Source organism: Ornithodoros turicata, chromosome 9 (genome assembly GCF_037126465.1).
Source record: "Ornithodoros turicata isolate Travis chromosome 9, ASM3712646v1, whole genome shotgun sequence".
In the NCBI taxonomy this organism is placed as follows: domain Eukaryota; kingdom Metazoa; phylum Arthropoda; class Arachnida; order Ixodida; family Argasidae; genus Ornithodoros; species Ornithodoros turicata.
This window is the reverse complement of record NC_088209.1, coordinates 16125210-16148900: the sequence shown is the minus strand read 5'-3', so window position 1 is coordinate 16148900 and position 23691 is coordinate 16125210. Positions and strand designations below refer to the sequence as shown.

Here is a 23691-nt window from a genome sequence, read left to right as displayed (position 1 = left end):
AAACGGACACAATGAAAACTTAAAATCGATAAAGCCTTCAGTGCTGGGACACGTTGGGAGATGGGATCAATTTATCCTCTCTTTTTTTTTTCTTCTCACAAACAAACAAACATGGACGTACACAAAGAAGGCGACGACACACAACTGATCACTTCGTCAAACGGACGCCGTCAGTCCTCTCGCTCGCGAAAGCTCAGGTTCATCTCGTCGCGTGTATCTACCAGCTTGCGCATTTTAAAGGTACTGTAAAGCAGTAGACAAGCAGGATATGCTGGCGACGTGGCTTGAGACTTTGTTACTTGTAAATCCCATATGCGGAACCATACGACCGACAACGCTCTCTAAATATTTTTAATTTATCATGAAAAATCCGGCGTAGTGCAGCGGCGCGACGCCTGGTGTCGAACCCTGTGCAGTGGGCGACACTGTCGAATATGTATTATGCATGCAGCACTATTTTGTCGCGTTTTGTTCTTTTCGTGGCTATATTATTTCGTATCATATTTCCATAGGAGGGCAGAGACCCCTGTTTAGTGTGTTTTTTGCGAAATAAAATCAAAAAAGAAACACAGCGCTGTTCGGCTGTCGGGCCCAGTGTTATACGCATGCAACGTGGTTGCTGCCGTACGCGGCTGAGAGTACGGATCCCTTCCGAATACTAATACAGTGTTGCCCATAATCTTTAATTGTAATTTTCTAATTAACTGCACCACCGATTGGAATGAAATTTGCGCCGTTTTTGTACTGATTGCTTGGACTATCGAATAGCCACGCTAAATAAAATTCGGCTTCTGCTGCTTTACAGTACCTTTAAATAAATAAGAAAACAAATAAATAAATACAATGATTGACCACTGCCGTGTGCGCGACTTTTTTTGCCGCCGTGTACACGACGGTTTTTTGAATAGCTTCGTTCCCAGCATGACCTAAGCATATCCTTTGTTGAATATGTGGTTCACCCGATTGACTCACTGTCAAGTGTCAACGTATGCTTGTACCCGAGTGACTTTTTTTTTCCCCCTCTTCTCTAAAGGACGGGCATTCGACATCACCTACATCCGTTTGAAGTTCCACTCTATGCGACCGGAAAGCTTCGCCATTTACAAGCGGACGACAGAGGACGGGCCCTGGGTGCCGTACCACTACTACAGTTCTACTTGTCTGCAGACGTACGGAATCAAGAGCGGAGGACACATCAACCGGGACGACGAGACGCGTGCCCTCTGCACGGCCGAGTACACGGCCCTGGTTCCCCTCACGGGAGGCAACGTCGCCTTCTCCACGTTAGAAGGGCGACCGTCTGCCTTTCACTTCGAAACCAGTTCGGTGCTTCAGGTGAGCTTCAAAAATTCGAATGGCGTCGACAAACATTTCTTCTCGGAAGAACGATACAAAAGACTCGAAAAAAAAAAAAAAAAAAACTGGTAGTGCGTTTTCCGGAATTTTGCACGTCAAAAGAGCGCGGAAGTGACCAGGGGGTGGATCTAGAGGGGAGGTCCCGGATGTCCTGACCCCCTCCTCAATTTCTGTCTTCACATAGTGTTTAATTGACCCTGGATCGCGTGTCTAGAGTCTATCGTCTGTCTGTTTTGAGAGTAGAGAGAAAACGGTTGAGAGCATTAAACAGTTTACTTTGCGAAAAAACGAGACTTTCGTGCAATAGGCTGCACTTCTTCAGGTTTGAGGACCTGCTACAAGTGGTCAAGAATATATCAAGCCCAAGTCGCAAAAAAAGCAATATATTCTTGACCACTTGTAGCAGGTCCTCAAACCTGAAGAAGTGCGTACCCTGTGCGGCAATTTCAGGCCGTGTGGATTCTGATGATTTATAGTGCCGACAATAAATTATGGAGCACGAAGTGCCACGGCGAACAAAATCTCGCGCCTTGAGTGTCTCACCGAATTTAGGCCATTCGAATCCGCGTTTCTTCCACGGTATTCTCCCGATAACATTCTTTTTACACGTGGCTGCGGAAGTATCATAAAAGTCATTTCTGGTTTGAGAGGTATATGTGACGTCATGGCGTACCCAGTCTAGCCACGCGCCTGGCAACCCACATCAGCTGCTGGCAGTCCTCCAACGAGGAGCGGAGGGCGGAGACGAGCGCTGTTCCTGGGAGACAGACGGAAGTTTACCAGGTTCTGATGGAAATTCGTGGAACCGCTTAACGTTCGCTTGTGGCATTTATATTCTGCGTACAGAGTCTTTCACTTGAGGTTGATTTATAATATCAAATACAATAAACAACTCTTTTTTTAAAAAATCCGTACACTCTAAAAACCGAACTTCACCGCATAGCACGCTGCGCGGCAACTGTTGCCACGAACGATACGATTAGTGGACATAAAAAGGCGTGCGCCTCCATGTCTTTTCGAATCAGAAGCGATAGCCCTTTCATTCGTGGCAATGGTGGGCGCGGAGCGTGCTATGCGGTGAAGTTCTGTTTTTAGAGTGGAGAGGGTAAGACGTGAAAGGACACTTGTAAAACGGAACATCGTGACAGGACTTTTTGTGACACTTATGGGGGGGGGGGGCAGTTACGTTAGGTGTCACACAAATGCGTACTCCCCTCCGTTTTCCACAAATCAGAGGTCAATGCTTTGAACTCTGACATAGCAAGCGTTATCGTTGCGTTAAAGTACGCGCGCTCCAAAGCCATTTTGGTAGCCTTGCACAAGAGGTCGCGGCGAATCACGGGCGAAGAGTTGATTTTAACGCGCGCGGTATGGGGACAAAGACGAGTTGATAACGCTATCAAACTACGCGTAACGGTTGGCCCTCACAGCACCGTGTCGTGTGGTGAAGTTGCGTTATAAGAAATTGGTGCAGTGACTGACACGACTTGACTTTTAACCAGGAATGGGTGACTGCTACTTCGATTCGCATAGTTCTCACCCGTCTGAACACTTTCGGCGACGAGATCTTCGGGGACAAGCAGGTACTGCGTTCTTACTACTACGCCATTTCGGACTTTGCCGTCGGCGGAAGGTAAGTACACGTATAGCTTCGTAGCATTGCGATAACTGAAACATATGCCACTGTGTTGAGACAGGTGCAAGTGCAATGGGCACGCTATGGCGTGCGACCCCAGCTCGGGAGATGGTCGCCAGCAGGTGTGCCGGTGCGAACACTTCACCGACGGTCCCAACTGCGAGCGCTGCCTCAGCTCGTACAACGATCAGCCCTGGGGAAGTGCTACCAACATAGACGCCCACGAATGCAAACGTAAGTGCGTTTCCGTACACGAGTTCTGTTAACAGCGCCTATAGATGGAAAAAGCCTGCTTACTCGTCGACGTGACGTAACAACTGTAAACAGACAGCCAATCAGGATCGTGTTTTCAACGGCGGTAGCCAATCACGAACGTGCTTTTTGCTGTCGTAGCCATGAAGGCGAACCATCGTCGTCTGCGAGTAGCGATCCAACGTCCCCGCGTACGGAGTGAATAGCTTCGCCTAGAGTACTGCATTCCTTTTCCCCGGCACTACACTGTTAAAACTGAACTTCACCACATAGCACGCTCCTACACTCTTAAAAGTCAACTTCACCGCGTAGCACGCTCTTAGCCAACCAGTATCTCGAATGATATCGCTTTGTGCCCTGATTTGTTCAAAACGGTAGGCGTACGCCTTTTCTGTGACACTTATGCGGTTCATAATTGTCACAAAAACGGCGTACGCCTCCCGTTTTCAGCAAATCAGGGCACATAAGGATATCATTCGAGATGATGGTTGGCTAGGAGCGTGCAATGCGGTGAAGTTCATTTCTAAGAGTGCAGTGGAACCGCGCACTCTTAAAATGAACTCCACCGCATAGCACGCTCCTATAGCCAACCATCATCTCGAATGATATCGTTACACTCCCCGATTTGTTGAAAACAGGAGGCGTACTCCTTTTTGTGACATTCATGGTGTTCATAATTGTCACAAAAAAGCCGTACGCGTCCTGTTTTCAATAAATCAGGGCAGATAACGATATCATTCGAGATTATGGGTGGCTCGGAGCGTGCTATGCGGTGGAGTTCATTTCTAAGCGTGTACTGCATAAGCGGTACAAAAAAGGTGTACGCTTCCCGTTTTCAACAAGTCCGGTGCGAGAACGATGTCACTAGGGATGATAGTTGGCCAGGAGATGACATCATCGGTCCTGTCGTCTACAATGCATGGAGTGCCTTGTAGCTGAACCGCAGGATATTCCCCGTGATTACGTGAGCACACGAGAGAAGTAGTAATCTTCACGAATTTAGCGAACTTGATTTTCTTACGAATTTGAAATCTCGCGAAATACTGTTAAAGGGAAAAATCGCTTCCTGACATCCTTGAAATAAATATGTCCGGCACGAGCACTTGACTCCACACAACTCTCCCGCGAGCCATTTCGCACAAAATCGACCTTAGTACTTCCAAAGCTGTTCGTAATTTGTCGTGACTTCAAGGGGCCATCATCACTTCTCCATCATTTTTTTCCTTCTTTTCTTTTTCTTTTTTTGCCGCTGATGTCGTGACAGTCGGCAGGGAACACGCTTCTCTAAAGTTAGGAGCCACCCTTTGCAGAAGGGGACACCATGTGTGCCTCAAGATGGCGGAAATTTGTAACAGGCTACAGGATTGTCTTCACCCCGGAGGCTGCTCATATTCAGGCACCCTTGTATCCCGTACTTGCCATACCCTAGACATGCCTCTGCACTTTGGCCAACATCTGCACCACGTACATACATGTACACAGATTCGAACATCATTTCGTCGTTCCATCCCCTTTCTGAACTCTACAATGCATGCTCGTATGCAAGTAGTTCAGCTGTCTCCGCAGCAGATCAGTTTCCCTCTTTCACCTGTTGCTCGTGGAGCGTCCCTCTATCGAATAAGCGGGCAACATCTCAATGCGAGGCGCACGTGAATCATGTGTGGATCTATATGCCACTTCACGAATACTCCCTTATACAGCTGCCTCATATGAGTGGACATTTGGACATGTGTATGGTACTCGAAAAAACCTTCGCACGAATCGGGCCCTCTGTGCTACTTGGCGAGATTGTGATCCCTTCGAGGAAGTCGGAGGCGTCCCCTCCGAATCAAGGTTCAGATTGAAGCGTTTATTTGCGAGGTGGACGACGCGCTGCTCATCTTCTATATACCTTCACATGGTCCGTCTTTCTCTCATCTGGTCTTTCCCACGCGTTTAGAGCATCCGCGAGCTGAAAATGCGTCAATACGGAAACGCCGCTTTCGGTATTGCGTAATTCTCCCCTCCCCGCCGTGGATGGACAAAAATGGCGTTGCGCCGTCTACGCGTAGGAGGGGCGTCTCCTCTCTGTCGAACGCCTTTCTATAATGTGTGTCAGTACGCGTAGCTTGCCAGTGTCTTTCGAGCGTTACGAATGGATGGATATCTCGCGCGAACTACGTGACGGCTAAAGCTAACTAATTGGACTATGAACGAACTGAAGTTCTGAGGCTGGAACAACATAGAAGGGACAAATACATACAAAGCTCAATTTGCCTAAGAAATTAACGATGAAAGATGAAAGTCACTGAAAAGGTTAGCCAGCTGTAGGACTCAAACCCACATCTTCTGGATTGCCGGTCTTTCATCTTTCATCGTTAACTGGACTAATTCGGAAATTAGAGAAGATACAAGCTGCGAGGTTTGTGGCACACAGTTACACCCCCCCGTTATTATTTTATTTTTTCAATTCCGTGTTAACATCGGGAAGAAACGAAAAGGAAGGAGGTGGACAGGCGCTGCCCGCACGCGACCTGGGCCGGCTTCACAGGGAAGTGTGTCGACATTCGCAAAAAAACTTGACAGCGTTCTCTCCATTGATTTGATAAAAACGGGGTGGCCTATGCCATTTTTGTGGCAATTATGAACTTCGTAATGCCACAAAAATGGCGTACGTCCCCGCTGACTTTTTTTTACAAAAAAGATGTATGACTTTTTTACAAGTCTCAAATGACTTTTTTACAAAAGTCATTTGAATTTTTATTTAAATAATGAGCGCCTCCCACTCATTCACACGGTGCGCAGCTCATATAGTGGTGTCGGACAGATACTTGTAAAAAGAAAGTTCGTCGGATTGTGCACCCGTTCTCGAATCATTTAGCCCGGGGATTTAACTGAAACACCATGTATATACTGCATTTAAAGTGTTACAAAGAACGCCGTACGCCTCCCGCTTTCAACAAAACAGAGCAGAGCGCGATGTCCTTCGGGATGATGGTTTGCTATTACAGTGAACCCTGGTTAATATGACCCCCGATAATCTGACATACGCGCTTTACGACCATACTCCTGGGGAACAATGCAGTGAAACCTCTGCAAATCCCCCCGTTAATATGACAATTCCGCATTATGACCAAAATTTTCGGGAACGACCATGGTCATAATAACGAGGGTTCACTGTATTCAAAGGTTTATTTAACCGATGTGTATTCGCTCGAAAGCAACGAGGAACAAATCGCTTCGTTCGTTGTATATTTCCTTATACCCCACTCCAAAGTCATAGCCCCCGAAATTCCCGATGAGCGCGCGAAAGTGTTGCAAACTTTGCTCCACGGACGCGTCATGCGCGCGTGCGCGAAAAAAGGACGGAAGACGGCAACTTCAAAACACCCGCCATTTCCGCAGTACGGACCTGTTCTCGTCCGAAACCTTCCTCTCTCTCTGGAACAAAGTATATGGGCGTCCTTCTCGCAATCACCGTCCTCCGCTGAGCGTGGGCGATCAGCGGCTGGACGTCTCAGTTGGCGGCTGCCTTCCGACCAACATCTGGAGGTTCACCAGGTGCTCTAGCCTGGTTGCGAACCTCAAGCGCGGACATTCGGTGCGGATCTGCGCTCTTTACCATGAACGCTACGCTCGTGTGGGTGACGCGACTCGGACTGGTGCTTCTTCTTGCGCTGAACGCGTGCGGAACGCACTATCCACGCCGCGGGGACACTCAGTCGAGACAGCACGATTCGGAACCCGAGGAGTACGACGACTATGAGGATTACGAGGACACTCAGCAGCAGGTGCTCGTGAGCGGCAGGAACAGGCTGAGTGCGTTTTTCTTGTTTTTCTTCCCCCTTTGTATTTCCTGGTGCTGTGTGAGATGTTATTGACGTCATTTCGACATGAACGTCTGGAACCGCCCAGTTCCGGGGCTATGGTGCTGTCTTTGGAAGTGGCCGTTCCTTCACAATAGTTAGTGGTCTCAAAATATGTGTCGTCGGGATAATTGACTTTATGCGTGTCCACATTGGAAAACTTGACCTGCGATTTTTTTTCTCTCTCTCTTTTTTTTTTCCTAACAAAGTCCTTAGGTATGCAGTCAATCGAGAATTTGGGGAGCTTGCCTAAAAAAGACACTGACCTATTTTTTTTAAGCTTTATCCAACTTATTTTTACTGTGCTCGTTAATTTTCTGTTGTTATTCGGCCCGAGGAAAAACGACTCTAGTCGCGTTCAGCCTACACTCATAAACATGAACTTCACCACATAGCACGCTCCTATAGCCGACCATCATCCTGAGTGACATCGTTCCCCCCCCTGATTTCCTGAAAACGGGGGCGTACGCCATTTCCGTTGCATTATGCAGCTTATAAACGCCACAAAAGTGAAAGATGGCGTACACCTGCTGTCTTTATCAAGTCAATGATTAGAACGCTGTCCTTCGGGATGACGGTTGGCCAGGAGCGTGCTGTGCGGTGAAGCTCTGTTTTTTGAGTGCGTATCAATAGTTAAGATGTCAGCCGTCCTATTATCTAGTTGTTCCAACACCGCGTCTTTATCCGTTCAGTCTATGTTGGCTTGTATGTCACGGTACTGATTAGGTGTGCCGAAATTGTCGTTTCTCGTTCTTAAATATAGTTTCATCACAATACATGACATTCTCGCGTAAACATAAACAAGCCTCCATCACAACTTCCGGCGCCACGAAGATTTCCAGTCCTTCCGCGACTAAAGACGCTCGGAACTAGCCACCATGCAGCTTTCACTTCTCTGATTTGTTGACAGCGGGAGGCGTACGCCTCTTTGTGGTGGTGGTGGTGGTGGTGGTGTAACTGCTTGCCGTAGTCGGCCTCGCAAGGCGGGCAACGTCACGACTAACGCAGGTCCGTAAAAAAAAAAAAAAAAACAAATTGCGCCTCTTTGTGACAGTTTGAATTGCCGTATAAAGGTGGACACGGGTCCCCTCTCCTCAAATCAGAAGCGATAACTGTACGAATTGGGATAGTGGTTGCTGAAAAGTGTGTCTGCTGCGAAACCGGATGTCGTTTTGGCAACAAACCGGAAGTGGTGCAGAAGGCATGTATACGCAACAAGTCTGCACACTATAGCTTAAGCTGCCCCCATACTCCAGTCTCAAAGCAGCTTCACCGCACAGCACGCTCCTAGCCAACCACTACCTGGAATGATGTCGTCATCTGTCCCGATTTTTTTAAAACGGGAGGGTGCGCCTTTTTTGTGACACTTATGCTGTTCATAATTGTCACAATAAAGGCGTACGCCTCCCCGGTTTCCAACAAATCAGGGCAGATAACGGTATCATTCGAGGTGATGGTTGGGCAGGAGCGTGCTATGCGGTGAAGTTCGTCTCTAAGAGTGTACGCCTCCTATATCCAATCAGCATCCTCTCCCCTTCCTCTTTTCGTCTTCTAAAGTATTCAGCTTAATTTTTTCGACCCCTACTCTCCTCACTTGGATATGTAATTGGCCGCCACTATTCTGAGCAGGCAGACCACCTTCTTTTTCCCATAGGAAAATAAATGTGGCATACACTCTTAAAAATGAACTTCACCGCATAGCGCGCTCCTAGCCAACCATAATCTCGAATGATGTGGTTATCTGCCCTGATTTGTTGAAAACGGGAGGCGTACGCCTTTTCTGTGACAAATATGAACAGCAGAAGTGTCACAGAAAAGGCGTACGCCTCCCGTTTTCAACAAATCAGGGCAGATAACGATATCATTCGAGATGACGGTTGGCTAGGAGCGCGCTATGCGGTGAAGTTCATTTTTAAGAGTGTGCGCTATTCTGTGTGACCTCCGTAGAGCATGATCTTCGGCTATTTTCTTCGATGGGATAGCTCCTGAATATCTCTGTCAATAATTATCATTAATTTGACTAAATTAGACACACTCTTCACATTGCTGGGGTAAAAAAGTGACCTTTACTAGTCAAATTTCCGACTTAAGCTCGCAAAAATTTACATAATTAAACTTACGTTAGACGACATTCACATGAGGAGGTGGCAAAAGCCCAGTAAGAACAAATGCCATTGACCGCATGACTCTAGGTGGTGTAGTTTTTTTTTTATTATAATTGAATGACACGTTTTCTGGGACACTCTGTACGTCGGCAAGGAAGAAAACAGAAAAAGAAAGAAAGCGTACGCCCCCGTTTTCAGCAAATCGGGGGGAGGGGAGAACGATGTCACTGGGGATGATGGTTGGCAATGCCTGCTATGTTGTGAAGTTCGTTTTTAAGGGTGCACCATGATCAACATTTATTTCAGTTCTCAAAAGTGGAACGTCGTCTTCATTGATTACCGCTAGGGGCGGAGGAGGACGGGGCTCGAACACTTTGATTGTTATGCTTCCGGCACACCGGCAAAGTTGGGCAACTAGCATGGGTGATATGTAGCAATAGCAAACTGGAACTAGGCGTTCGCGGCACTAGTCGTACTAACAATTTGGAATTTGCGTATGCCCTTCTGCCCTTTCTGCACGATTTTCGCAATAGACCATTTTAGCAAAGCAAGCGCCACCTGTATATGTATTGGCATCATCGTGGAAGACCAGCCATATTGGCTGGCTCCCTTTAACGCAACAAACGCACTAGTCTACAACCATCGCAACGCCAACACCCGAAGACGAGCTCACGGCAGGTCTGGGATTGATGTACGTGCTAGATGCCACCTCGCAACAAACCAAACTCACGGAGAGTTGCTCGTGGGACAGCAGCACGAAGGATATTAGAAGCGGATGACATACCTACCATTGCTTTCTTCAGCATCTTGACCTGCAGCATCTTGACGAGAGGTGTTTCGTGGCATGCGGAAAGCGAGCGTTGGATCAACTCTGCTCAACATGGATGGGGGGAGAATGTCAGTTGTCCATTGGCAGGAAGCCAGGGGCGTCACGAGGCGTCGCAGAATGGAACGGAGGTCTCCTCTCAGCAGAGCAATCAAAAATACCTTTTCAAAAAAGCGCTCATGGGAACTTAGAGCGCCTTGAAGCATTAGGAAACGGCCCCGAGGCGGAGGAAGAACAACAACAGCAACATTCCCGGTGTTGCTCAGCACTCAGCAGCAGCGCCAGCCGGGGTAAACCATATCCGAAGCAGACGACAGAGCAGTGTTCCTCAAAGTTCCCATGCTGCATTGCGCCGCGCTCTTGCTGGCGCGCGCACCTTTTTAAAATAGTCTATTATGTACGCCGTTGGAGATAAGGAGAAATACTGCGGCGCCACCATGCGACATTAGTAGGGGAGCGCACTTTCTGCCGCAGCGTAGTGTCATGTGGCCAGCCTCAACAGACAACACAGAAGCAGAGTGAGCATGAAGGATTACATCATCTGGTGCAAGGAGCAAAGGTGGCCTCCCTGTGTCCAGCCATCCTGTCCGCGTAGCAGTAATATTTTGAAAGCCGATGGACTAGATTTCTTTTCCTTCTCAAAGGGGCTCGACTAAACAGCTCGACGAATTTTCTCCAGTTATTATGCTCCATCAAAGAACGTGGCTCACGATATCCAATTATGAAACTCATTTGCTTCTTGCGAGCATCTTTACCTCGAAACAATATGCCATTCAAATAATCCGCGCAAGTTTCTCCTTCATGCTTGGAGGGGGGTCACAACGGAACGTCACAACGTTCCAACGTATAGCAGCACTGCATTCCATGCAGGCGCTGGAGGTGGGGGAGATTTCGGTCACCTAGCTAATGGCAGGCTCCACTGAGGCAAGCTGCACTTCGCGAAGGCGCAGGTGCGGGAACATCGCGGTGACCTTGCGGAGCAATACAGCATTGAAAATATAGTGCGCGCATGAAATGGAACATTGCGTGTTTTTGGTACCCTTTGATCTAGCTACCTTGGGATTGACAAATGGAAAGGTGTTTAGAATTGACCTCACTTCCCCATATTACAAGGAAATCAATGTATATCAGCGTCCCGCATTTTGAATGGCTGATGATGCGCGACGTTTCAAAATGACGTGTGGCTATTTATCGCCAGGGCATTGCAGGGCGGGGCATGAGAGCGAAAGTGAATATTCGGTCGGTTTGGAGCCATCATCATCATCATTATTATTGTTGTTATTATTATTATTATTTCGTTTTTTTCCTTTTTTTGCGGCAACAATTTTTGGAAAAAGTTCATCGTAGGCAACGAATCGCAGCGCATTAGAAAAAAGTGCACCGTATATACCAGTTTATTACCCCTCTTAGTTGAACACGACTGTAGCCGTAGATGGGTAGAAATCCAGCGAACCGGTAGAGATGTAGGAAGGGAGTTGCCTCAGGACAGAAGCCGCCGATATTTCGAACAGAGACTGTTCTTCTTGTTCTTCAGAGACTGTTCGAAATATCGGCGGCTTCTGTCCTGAGGCAACTCCCTTCCTACGACTGTAGCCGCATCACTATACATCAGTGGCTTAGCTCCCCTCCTTTTCTTTCTCTTTCAGCAGTATCACTACCACCAGTAGCGTAGACAGAAGAGAAAAAAAATAAAAATAAGAATTCGAGGGAGGAGTTCTATGGGAACTTTACACGGGGGACATATGATTTAACTATCGTTCTAACCACGAGCTTGTAGGTTATAGCGACCATATGTCATAGGCACTCCTTCCCAGCGCCGCATTTGGAAGCTAGCGTTGGCGCCACTCATCGGCAGGCTACTGCTTCCTCAATTTTTTGTAGTACTTTGTACTTCAGCTTTCCTTAGTATTTTTGTACATGCGGTAGATGTCCCACGAGAGATTCTTTCTCTAGATGTCCCACGAGAGATTCTTTCTCAAGTCGATTATCATCATCATTCTACACGTTTCCATAGGAGCTGTTGCTGTCGTCTGCTACGGTAATCGTACGCCCGCTTCTGCGCGTTGAAAATTCAAATTTCCATTGCCCAATCAGGACGTAGATCTCGCGGGCCGATGAGTAGCGCCCCTAGCGGACCGTGCGGACTGGCCCCTCGTAGGGGTTGCCGATTATGGCATGGTCGTTATAATCTAGTAGGTCGTGGTTCTAACCGCCCCCCCTCCCCTTTTGGAACTTGAACACCGCTCCCCTCGGGCTACGTCACTACTCTACGTCGCAAAAAGAAGTGCGCCGACACCAAAACTGTAGGACATGAGCCGTATATTAAAAGGGAGTATGGCTACTGAGATGAGTCCCAAACAGAGGCTCGACCTGTCCATCGCAGTTCCGGGCCTCTGGTTGATTTGCTGTTTACCACGGAGGTCGTCACTACACCTGACTGCCGCCGAAAATGGCGACGAAAACAAACGCGGTGAAGCGGGGGTTTCGTGACAAAAAAAACTCACACACTACTATGATTTTAGGCTTCAGATGTACATCCTCACATACGTTTCTCGAAAACCAGTTTCAACTGATGCTGCTATCGATATCTAATCGAAAATAACGCGTTTTGCCGCCGGTGCTATAGGCCTATAGTGAACATGGCGGCCGCAATGAAATTGTAACAAAATGACACTGTGCTGTACAATTTTGAATTTAATTACCTGATTTTATAGATATAAACATTCTTGCCTTTTTTATTCCAACTATTCACGTAGATTAGTTAAGATTCACGTAGTTCAAAAAATCGTAGATGTGCACCAGCAGGTAGTTCTGCCGGCAGCGGTACAACGACGGAAGCAGCCGACAATATTCCCGAGGTGTCTTGCGCAGCCTATGGGTGGCGCTCACCGAATTTGCACGAAAAATCCCGTAGTTTTGTAGATCGCGAGATGGGTATCCATTTCAATCCGATCTAATCCACTTGCCACCTGAAATGGCACTGCCCATGTTGGATAGGGGGACAAATAGTGAGGATAGGTTGATTGATAATACCCCATATTTCAAAACTTCATTGGTGAAAAACTGGGTGGAGCTTCAGGTATGGGCATGACCCGTATATGTCCATACTGCCTTATACGGCACTGCTACAGGACTCCTACAGGCGGCACCTCGTGAGGCTACAGTAAAATTTCTCTGGCGGTGTAACTCTTGTTGGAGTTAGAATTAGAAAAGAACCATATGGAGATGGTGGCTCCTACAAGACACAGGAGCCGGCTACTCAGAAACACTTGAAAATAAAAACCAGTAAGACTAAAAAGTTAGATGGGTGTTAATGGACTACATTTCGTGCCGTTCTTATGCTGAACACGGGTATAGCGATATGGAGTGCATAACCATATGATCTCCAGACTTCCTGCAGACGTCGTTTGCGAGAATTTATAAGCCGGTGTCTGCCGACTGTACTGGAGTGGGTGCCCTCAACGACTATTACCGTGTATTCACACGAGCGACATTCCCCCGGAAGCGGAAGATGCGAGAAGCGTCATAGCTTTCTGCTGTCACGTGAGCGCGAGCGCTCAACGTCGTGTCTTCACGTACACTGCTAACCGTGGGGAATATCCTGCTACACAGCTACAACATATTCCGTAGCAGACGACAGGAAAACACGCTGACGGTGTCGTCTGCTAAGTGTCGTCTGCTAAATGCGAAGTACGCCTCGCCCGATATTCTGCACCGTGTGAATGCTCACATAGCACGGAACGGAACTTCGTCTCTGTAAGCAGTGTTTTTGCTTTTTCTTCCACTAGAATATTCCGTGAGGATGTCGCTCGTGTGAATACACGGTTATTGTCGAGCTTTTTCCGACAGGGTTTGGTAAGATATTTGTTTCCTTCTTTGTTCCCTCTTCCAGCTTGCAACTGCAACGGCCGGTCCAACAAGTGCTACTTCGACCAGGACCTGTACGACCGCACGGGCCACGGCGGCCACTGCACAGATTGTGCAGACAACACAGATGGCCCCAACTGTGAAAGGTGCAAGCTGAACTACTATCAGCGTTTCGATGGACGCTGTGTAGCCTGTGGATGCAACGAACTGGGTGAGCGTGCTGCTCTTGTACCTTTTCACCTTACCTTTTCAAGCAGTTTCATGAAAGACATCTTTAAACGCATTGTCGTGCGATCTAAACACCGGCGCCAACCCTGGCGGTGTTGATAGGAGTCACGCGAAGTAACTTGCAGCCATCTTGACAGCTCTCGCTCCGCTTAAAGACAGTATGGCCCACCATAACCATAACGACAGGGTCGAGGCTGTCGTTCCCGTGAGCGACACCGTCGTCTATGGGCGCCGCGTTTGGAACGCAGGGAATACAAAATTCTCATCGCTAGCGTTACGTTGCGTCACATACCACGTGCTCTCGCTCCCGAACGAACACGTTCGCGCTGCCGACACGGATTGGAATAGGGTCACTGGGGCCACGACGTGGGTCACATGCTGTCACCAAGACGTGTGTGGATCTCGCGCAGCCTTGACTGGCCCGTGGCGGTCTAGCCCTTCAGCAATACGGCTACGTTTCCCAACGTGGTCATTCATAATGTCGCATGAAGATAGACCTATATGTACAGCTTGGGACAAAAGTTTACGGAACACGGCAACCGCGTATTTCTTCATCGGGTCGGCCCCCTGCTAGCTATCAGGAAGAGGTCGAATAAGAAACGGGTGGCTGGCTATTTCCGCCATCTCTCAGTATGTGTGCCCACTGCGACACCCCGATGTTCCGTAAACTTCTGTCCCAAGCTGTACCAGAAGGTTGTATAGCCGTAATTTAGACTTGTTGCGGTTCGTGGGGGGGAACATAAGTAGTTACACGTACGCATGTGCTGCCAAATAGGGACAGGAACAGGACTGTGCTATAAGCGTAAAAACAATGCTTGAAGATGCTTTTTTTTCTTATTTTTTTGGGTTTGTTTATCAAATTTATCATTCAGTTTTTGGAATAGCAAGTGTTTTTGAGATGCATCACACTCATTTACCCTTCGTAGTGTAAATATGTGCTTGTTTGTGATTCAGGTTCCAGGAGTTTGCAGTGCAACAGCAAGGGACAATGTCCGTGCAAGTCGGGCGTCGAAGGTCAGCGTTGTGACCGGTGTGCGCCGAACCACTACGACTTCTCAGAACAAGGCTGCAGGTACGAGAATGGCGGACAACATGGTGCACAGCCATACGAGTTTACAACAAAGGTTTCACGTACACATGCAGGCCGTGCGGCTGCAGTGCAGCGGGCAGTACCGAGAGCCCCCCATCCTGCGATCCCGAGACAGGAGAGTGCCGCTGCAAGGCAAACGTCGAAGGTCGCCAGTGTGACCGGTGCAAGCCGGGATACTTTGACGTCCAGCACGACAACGAATTTGGCTGCACGCCGTGCTTCTGCTTCGGACACTCGTCCGTGTGCCAGAGTGCACGTGGTTACTCGAAGTACAGCATTAGCAGCACCTTCAGCAGAGGTGAGGCCAACCATGTCCCGAAGAAAGTGGGGTGGTAGATGAACGGTTCTTTCTCTCACCTCTGTTTTCAAGATAGGGAACGCTGGAGAGCCCTAGACTTCCACGGAAGGGACGTCGCGACGCGACACGAATATTCGGCCCACCACCTGGCTGTAGCAGCACCTGGAAACGAACCTGTGTATTTTGTTGCTCCAGGTAAGGCCAAAGCGATCCTATGAAGTTCTGTACTAAAGGTTTATGGTGGAGAGCTATGTGTTCAAATCTAGCACAAAAGTTGCAGGGCATCCTAATGGCGCAATTCTGTTTGTAAAAGACAACAAGCTTTTATACCCCTGTCACACGGGCATTTTCGATCCTGCTCGACCGAACCTGCTTGAACCCAATGCAGATCGGATGGTGCTACACGGCCGCTTCCAAGCAGGATCGAACTTTGATCCTGCTTGACTCAAGACAGTTCCCATAACAGGATTGAGAATTTCAAGACGGCTCGACGGCCGCCATTTGCATCCTCGACCCCGGTGAACTGTCATAACTTAAGACGGACATGCGCGCGAAGCTACAAATGATGCTTACATCGGTATACGATAAATTACCACTAATATCGTTGTTATATAGGAAACGCGAAATTAATGAGTTCTGTTTATTGATTTGCACAGGTCAACCATTCAATGCGCATTGAATGTGGCCGTGTAGCAGCGTCAAAACTCGAGCGTGCTCGGGAAGTTCGATGCAGATCAGATTTGAGAAGGATCGAAATGCCTGTGTGACAGGGGTATTACATTGTTACCACCAAGCAAGTATCGGCAGAAGGTTTCAAATATACTGGGCGGCATTTTTTTTTAAATTTCATGTTAACGCCGCGAAGCAGCTGTGGCTATGAGCTCCGTACAGACGTGGACCGACGGAGAGAGGACAGCAGGAAGGAGGGCGGGGGGTGAGGGGGGAAGTGGGGGGAGGGGGAGCTGGGCGGCATTGAGCGAACGTGAGTGCGCTTGTGTCCAAATTAGAATTCAATTTCTCAATACTCCCAGTGCAGCCTTTGCATGTTCAACAATATTATTCATCACACAATTAACTTGTATGCAGTCGGCGACCGATTTTTCGGACGTCCACGAGCCGCTCTGCACCACGAACGCGCAGCAACGCATCGTGGCGAATGTTCGGCGACTGTATACTTGTGTACATTCATTAGTCCTGGATGTGCTGAGTATAGCTGCGCCCTATCCCGAACCACTGTCGAGCGCCTCCGTCAGTGTCGACAGATGAGCATCGGTATATGGAGCGATTACGACCACTGGGAGCCATACCAGCCAGTTTTTGATATTCCTTTACCGCCACTGTCGTTAGACTTTGTCACTTGACTGCGGACGACTTGGAACGAGACTCCGCGTTCTCAGCCGATTGCGTAGTAGGACGGTTTTGAAATGAGACGACGACGAGGACGATGGAGAAAAAGGCTTGCACTTCTTGCCGTGCACACAACTAATATGAAATTATGTTGCACTTCATGATCGGGCACCACGGTTTTTTGACGGGCATTTCGTCCCTCTCCTATACACGAAGAAGTGGGCAGAAGTAGTCGCGACGTTAAGTTTCAGCGAAGGAGCTATCAAGACAGTTCACGACTGTAGGCCTTAGGCAGGGCCTTTGTGCATCGTGCTGGTAATCTGTACGTGGACGATAGTAAAGCGGTTTCGCGAAAGACGTCTCGTTTGATGCAAACGCGTTCTCGCGCGATCTATATAAACTCCGGTGCCAACCGTGGCGGCATTGATAGGAGTCACGCGAAGTAGTACCTTGAAGCCATTTTGGCAGCTCTCGCACTAAAATACAAAAACAACTTACTCTCAAAATGAAAGTCCGTGTTTCAATTAGCACAGTCCAAACAAAATTAGTTCACACAACACTACCGTTTAGAAGAAAAACGCAATCAAAACAGAGCCGTCTTTGGCGGCAGGTGGTGGGTGGTGAAAGGGCTTGCCGTTGTCGGCCTCACGTAGGTGGGCAACGTCACGACTGACGCCCTGGGGGAATGTGCGTCCTGGGCCGACTTCTAAGGGAACTGTGCCGACATATGTCTGAAAGCGTCTGAGGAAAACCCAGGAAAAACCCCAGACAGCACAGCCGGCACCGGGATTCGAACCCGGGTACCTCCCGGTCTCGACGTGACATGGCCAGCACGCTAACCACTGAGCCACGGGAGCTGGGCTTTGGCGGCAGCGAATGGGATCCCTAGGAGGCAAATGTTGGCGGCATCCAGTGAGACAGCAAGAGAAACGTGCGCATACCTATCGTGAGCGTGTGGATTTGGAAAAGGTCCTGTCGTAGTGTTCCGTACATGCGCGGCATGATGCGCACTGTTTCACTGACACCATTATTTATCTTCTGTCCATCGGAGAGCGACGTCAATCCTCTTCGCAATGCGCACTTGTTTTTCACCGGAACTGCTCCATGGTATGGCGCGCTCGTGCACGCGCCGCATAGATTACAACACCGATGCACGAGCTGAAGCGCCGTTCACTGCTTAGCGCCGAAGCAAGAAAGAGTCCGGTATAATTTTGATTGCAGCTTCGTAACGGAATCAAAGTTTTGAATTATGATAACAAGTACAAAGTCAACCTAGCGTGTAACGTAATTTGAAGTAAACTTGTTTTTGCATTTTTGTGCCCCTTTAGGGTTGGGGCTGTCGTTCCCGAAACCTTCCCGTTCGTCGACACCTTCGCTGACGTCACGTGCCTACGAGACGTCGTGAGTGCGTGGCGGAAGTAGAGGCGCATTTCTGCCGCCCCGTCAGAGCGCACGGTTTTCATGTTCCCACCACGACCTACTAGATTAGAACGACTATGTCATAATCGGCAACCCCTATGAGGAGCCCGTTTGCACGATCCGCGAAGAGCGCTACTCATCGGCCCGCGAGATCTGTATATCATGATTGGAGCACAGAAATTTGAATTTTGAACGCGCAGAAGCGGACGCACGACTACCGTAGCAGACGACAGCAACAATGGTGATGATAATCAACTTTAGAAAGAAGCACCTCCCGTGAAACATCCACTGCTTATGCAAAAATACTAAGGTAAGCTGAAGTACAAAGTATTGCAGAAATTGAGTAAGCAATAGCCGGGCCGATGAGTAGCGCCACCACTAGCTTCTAAATGCGGCGCTGAGAAGGAGGGGTGCCTATGACATGGTCGTTATAATCTAGTAGGTCGTGGTTCTCACCACTTCCGCGTTAAATTCGCGCCCATTTCCGCCGCCCGCTCACGACGTTGCGGCGTCGCCAAGTGAGAAATGGCCCCTAGGTTGCGTCACATAACCACGACCTACTAGATTATATCGACCATGTCATATGGACCCCTTCCCAGCGCCGAATTTGAAGGCTAGCGGTGGCTCTATTCATCGGCCCGCTTATTTCCATTGCAATTTCTACAGTACTTTGTTCTTTAGCTTACCTTAGTATTTTTGTACAAGCGGTGGATCTCCCACGGCCACGAGAGATGCTTCTTTCTATTTAATCCGATCTCTAGTTGGTTATCATCATCAGTCTACGCGTAGTGACGAGCTGTTGCTGTCGTCTACTACGGTAGTCGCACGTCCGCTTCTGCGCTTTCAAAATTCAAATTTAAATAAACCTCTACCCGAGAAACGTCATCATGACGTTGGTACACAGTCTGAAACCGAAACAAATCGGAAGGGGAGGTCTGGGTTCCACGACTGGACAGACGTTCGCTGTCTCCTATTGAAAGAAAAGTAGGATCGAAGGATCTATAAATAAAGCATGAAGTGTTCAAGATGAAGTGCTATACGTACTATTGTTCCCACTTTGCCACTTTCAAATGAAATGTGAATGTTTTGTCAAACCTACATCCGAGTCCTGCATGTTGTGTATTTATTATATTTATTTATTTATTTATATTTATTATTATATATTATTTATATTTATTATTATATATTATTTATATTTATAATTATTTATGCCTAATATGAACCCAATCATCTCTTTATTTTCAGACCGTTACTTGGGCGACCAACGTTCATCCTACCATCAGAATCTAACTTTTACTCTTCGTATCGGAGAAGATGGACCACGATCTTCCGTAGAGGACATCGTCTTGGAAGGGGCCCATATGACAGTGTCTCAACCAATCTTTGGTCAAGGCAATCATTTACCCTCTATTCGAAACCAGGAATACCGTTTCACACTGCACGAGGACCCACGCTACGGCTGGACCCCAAGACTTAGTGCTCAAGACTTCATTAGCGTGCTGGCCAATCTGACCTCCATAAAGATCAAAGCTACGTACGTGCCAAGAGGTAGGTGAAAAACTTCTTGGCTGTTTGGAAGTAAATGTACAATGCCATATGTATCGACTAGGAAAGCTAGAAATGATTAGAGGCAGCTACAAAAGAGTTTATTGTTTGCACTCTGGGTGCAATCTTCATGTGTTGTATGTTTGTTTGATATTTATTTTTGTGAATTCACAGAACCCGGGCCAGAAGGTGTCGTTACGATTTTGACAGAGGCACAGTAATTCACACTTTACTGATATTGACAGTAAAATGTGATTAGGAAACTGGTATTTGTGCACATGATGTTTATTGCTTTGTCTGTGCGTTTAGAAATGGGATAAAAGTCCAACTTACCAGTGCTGTGAAAATCTCAATGCTTATGAACCCCTAATTTCTGAGAATTTTGCAAATTTTACGGGTGCACAAAATTGCAAGTTAAAATTAATAATTCATAAACAATGCTGCAGTTATTATACGTTTGCTTGTACAGGTTGTGAGTAACCATTGGAACTGCTCCACAGAATGATTATGTGTGATACCTAATTTTATTAAAAGCACTTTGGGATATCTTGGGTGCATCACAATGTGAGCTGCCAAATAAACCGACGAATTTCACCACCCACATTTTGCCAAATTTAATAGCTGCAAGCCCTGTGCCCGATCCACAAGAAATTGGGGTCGCAATACCGAAGGATTTCACAGTATGTGCTGTATCAACTTCCATAAATAATGCACTCGCGCAATTAGCTCCACCACACTTGAGCGCCCAAATGTTTACATTTCTCACCCCATATTTCATGCACCCTGGCTTCAGCGGCTCCGCCAGCACAGGTATGCCAATACGGTGTGCTCATTATTTTGCGGGTGATAGTGCGTCTTGTCCACGACCTACTACATTGTAGAGACCACTATCACAATCATAGTCATAATCGGCAAACCCAATGAGGAGCCATGCGCACAATCCGTTAGGGGCGCTACTTATCAGCCCACGACAGAGCCGTTTATAGGGAGAGTTTGGCCATTAGGAGGAGCCTAACTTAAAGCGCGTCATGCGACGTCACGGCCGAACAACCTCCCTCGTCGTGCTCTATTGTTGTCCCGTTGTCGGCTGGTCGCCGACGCCATATTGATGCTGATCGTTGTTTACAATCCACGGAGAGAAGACACGTGCAAACTTCTTGCTTCGAAAGCCTTTCGTCCTTGAACTCTTTCAGTTTGGCAACAAAGCCCCCCTTATCACTGGCGTGAGTGGGTCATAAGCCGGTTATTCCTGTAGATTACATTCAGCGCGACCTCGAAGCTGGAGGACAGCATCAATATGGCGCAGACTAGATGGCCGATAAGCGGATTCCGGTCGGATTGTGGTCCTTTTTGGGTGCCGCAACGATGACTCTGACGTCAAAATAGGCTCCAACCATGAGCCGGCAAAAGATAAAAGAATGGCCAAACTCTCCCTATAAATGGCTCTGGCCCATGAGGTCTGCATCATGATTGGACGATGGAGATTTGAATTTGGAACACGCAGAAGCAGACGCACGATTACCGTTGCAGACGACAGCAGCAGTTCCTAGGAAAACGCGTAGAACAATGACGATAATCAACTTTTAGAAGGAAGCACCTCTCGTTAGACATCCACCGCTTGTATAAAAATACTGAGGTAAGCTGAACTACAAAGTATTGCAGAAATTGAGTACGCATTAACCGGGCCGACGAGTGGCGCCACCTCTAGCCTACAAATGCGGTGCTGGGAAGGGGTGCCTATGACATGGTTGCAGTGATCTAGTAGGTCGTGGTCTCGTCATACCCAGCAGCGAACCTTTGTACACGTGACATGATTTTGCAGGTACCGGGTTCATCGACAACATCCACCTCCAGTCTGCACAGAGGACAGCTTATGGTGTGGAAGCCTCTTGGATTGAGATGTGCACCTGTCCCGAGGGTTACGTGGGCCAGTTCTGCGAATCCTGCGCGCCGGGGTATCGTCACGACCCCCCTGGTGGGGGACGTTTCTCGCGCTGCGTGCCTTGTAATTGTAACAAGCACGCACTGATATGTGAGCCCGACACAGGTTAGTACACAGTGCAGGATTCGATTGCATTTTTGGTCTCCGTATCAAAGTGGTGAACCAGTGTCTCTCATCCCCGTTAATTCCGCAGGATGAGACAAACTAGATGAGATTAATTATACCTAGGGAGTGACTTTTTCGAGTTAAACGCCTTTCTCAGATTCGGGGGGTAAAAATCGGGCGCTATTTTAAAATCTGTAATTCGGGGAGAAATCGGGCGATAATTGTGTTATCGGGTGTTTTTTTTTTTTTTTTTTTTGCGGAATCGTGACCTTCCAGCGGTAATCCCCGAAGGCATAGACAGTGTTGACACACGTGGGTGTATTGCTGGGAACCTAAGTGACCAATTCTTACATGTGTTACACGTGGCGACCTTTGTTCGTCTTCAGTGGAAACCTCACTTGAGGATTTCATAATGACTGGAATTCGTGGAGAAAACGGGTTTAACCCTAATTGATCGGAGGTCAGTTGGGGGGGGGAATAACCGGGCGGAATCGGGTTTAACCCGAAAAAGTCACTCCCTAATTATATCTGATGAAAAAGTAATTCCGGCTTTGCAGACACAGTGTCAAAAAAGTTCACTGCAGCAATTGGCTCTGGCGTTTTTTCTGGAAAGGCGTCAGCAAACTAGGAAACCACCATGCTGCAACCTTGTTCATATTGACGCGTAGTCGTGAATGATTTTTTCGACAGACCTCACACTAATCTTCACCCTTTCAGTCATTTCTCGAATTGTCACACAGCGATCCTCAAGAATCAGTGCCTCAGCTCTCCTGACAGTGTCCTCATCGATGGCTGAGTGAGGGTGACCAGGAATTGGGGCCATATCCACCGATGTGTGTCCAGATTTAAAATGTCTGGGCGAGGCATCTTGTCCGTACGCAGAGGTCACCCCGTCCAAAATTTCATTCGGCGATTTTCCCTTAAGAAAGAGGAACCTCAAGACAGATCGACACTCCACTGGCTCCATGTCCGCACTTCACTGCACATTCACTGGTAGAAAACACAAACGGTTACTACTACACGCCTTTACCTGTAACAGTATAGCCTAGAAGCATGTACGATTATGTCTACCAAATTTCACACTCCTATGACCATTAGAAGTTGGTCAGGGGAAATCTTTAATGAACAGCCCTCATACATCTTGATGAGCCTTTATTGCCCACAGCAAATTTGATAAAAGTGGCGTGTTTACACGCTTGTCCTGTAAGTTCAACTTGTTTCCAGGTACCTCTAGAACTGCCTCTGAAGAATAGTTCTCCAAGTTCTTTTCAGACGTTTTTCGTGCCTTAAATTTTGAGAATTTTTCAATTTGCATAACTAAAAAAAAAAAGAAGTTATGGGCTTGTGAACGATAAGGGTTTGACCGTGCTCTGTGATTAATCTTTATTCTAGGTGCATGTTCATCGTCATCCTCACAACACTTATTTTCAGCCATAAGAATGGTACACTGGGCACAGAATGGGTACATTATCATACGTGTTTCACGACCGGTATGAATAATGCTAAGTATAACCATGAAGGACACAAACACTATATCCCTATTGTCTTTGAAGAGTTGTGTATTCCATTATAAAACAGGCTTTTAAATTCTTATTGCCTCTGCACTTGGGCGTGAAATGGTGTGCTCTTCGTTTCATATGAATTATCCTTTTTGCATACATTACTAAGCATACCAGAGTAACCAGCAGGATTAATAAGTCATGTCGTATGGCTCCTTTTAGGCACATAATATGATTAACCCACATAAACTAAAGCATGATTTTACCTACTTACCGTACTGGCAGCAGCAGCTTGCCTTTTATTGGCGTTCTATGAATGCAAATTTAGAAA

The 23691-nt window shown here is 47.6% G+C and overlaps 1 protein-coding gene across 3 annotated transcripts in view; it reads left to right on the top strand.

Moving 5' to 3' along the window:
- The window catches only part of LOC135368198 (laminin subunit gamma-1-like), an 89126-nt gene that overhangs the window by 41973 nt on the left and 23462 nt on the right, over window positions 1-23691 (top strand). For all 3 annotated transcript variants that reach the window (XM_064601332.1, XM_064601330.1, XM_064601331.1), the window contains exons 2-10: window positions 1034-1335; window positions 2859-2989; window positions 3054-3226; window positions 13913-14098; window positions 15070-15187; window positions 15259-15503; window positions 15576-15698; window positions 19515-19817; window positions 21637-21861. In XM_064601332.1, coding sequence (XP_064457402.1) covers window positions 1034-1335; window positions 2859-2989; window positions 3054-3226; window positions 13913-14098; window positions 15070-15187; window positions 15259-15503; window positions 15576-15698; window positions 19515-19817; window positions 21637-21861 — 1806 coding nt within the window. The remainder of the gene's footprint in view (window positions 1-1033; window positions 1336-2858; window positions 2990-3053; window positions 3227-13912; window positions 14099-15069; window positions 15188-15258; window positions 15504-15575; window positions 15699-19514; window positions 19818-21636; window positions 21862-23691) is intronic.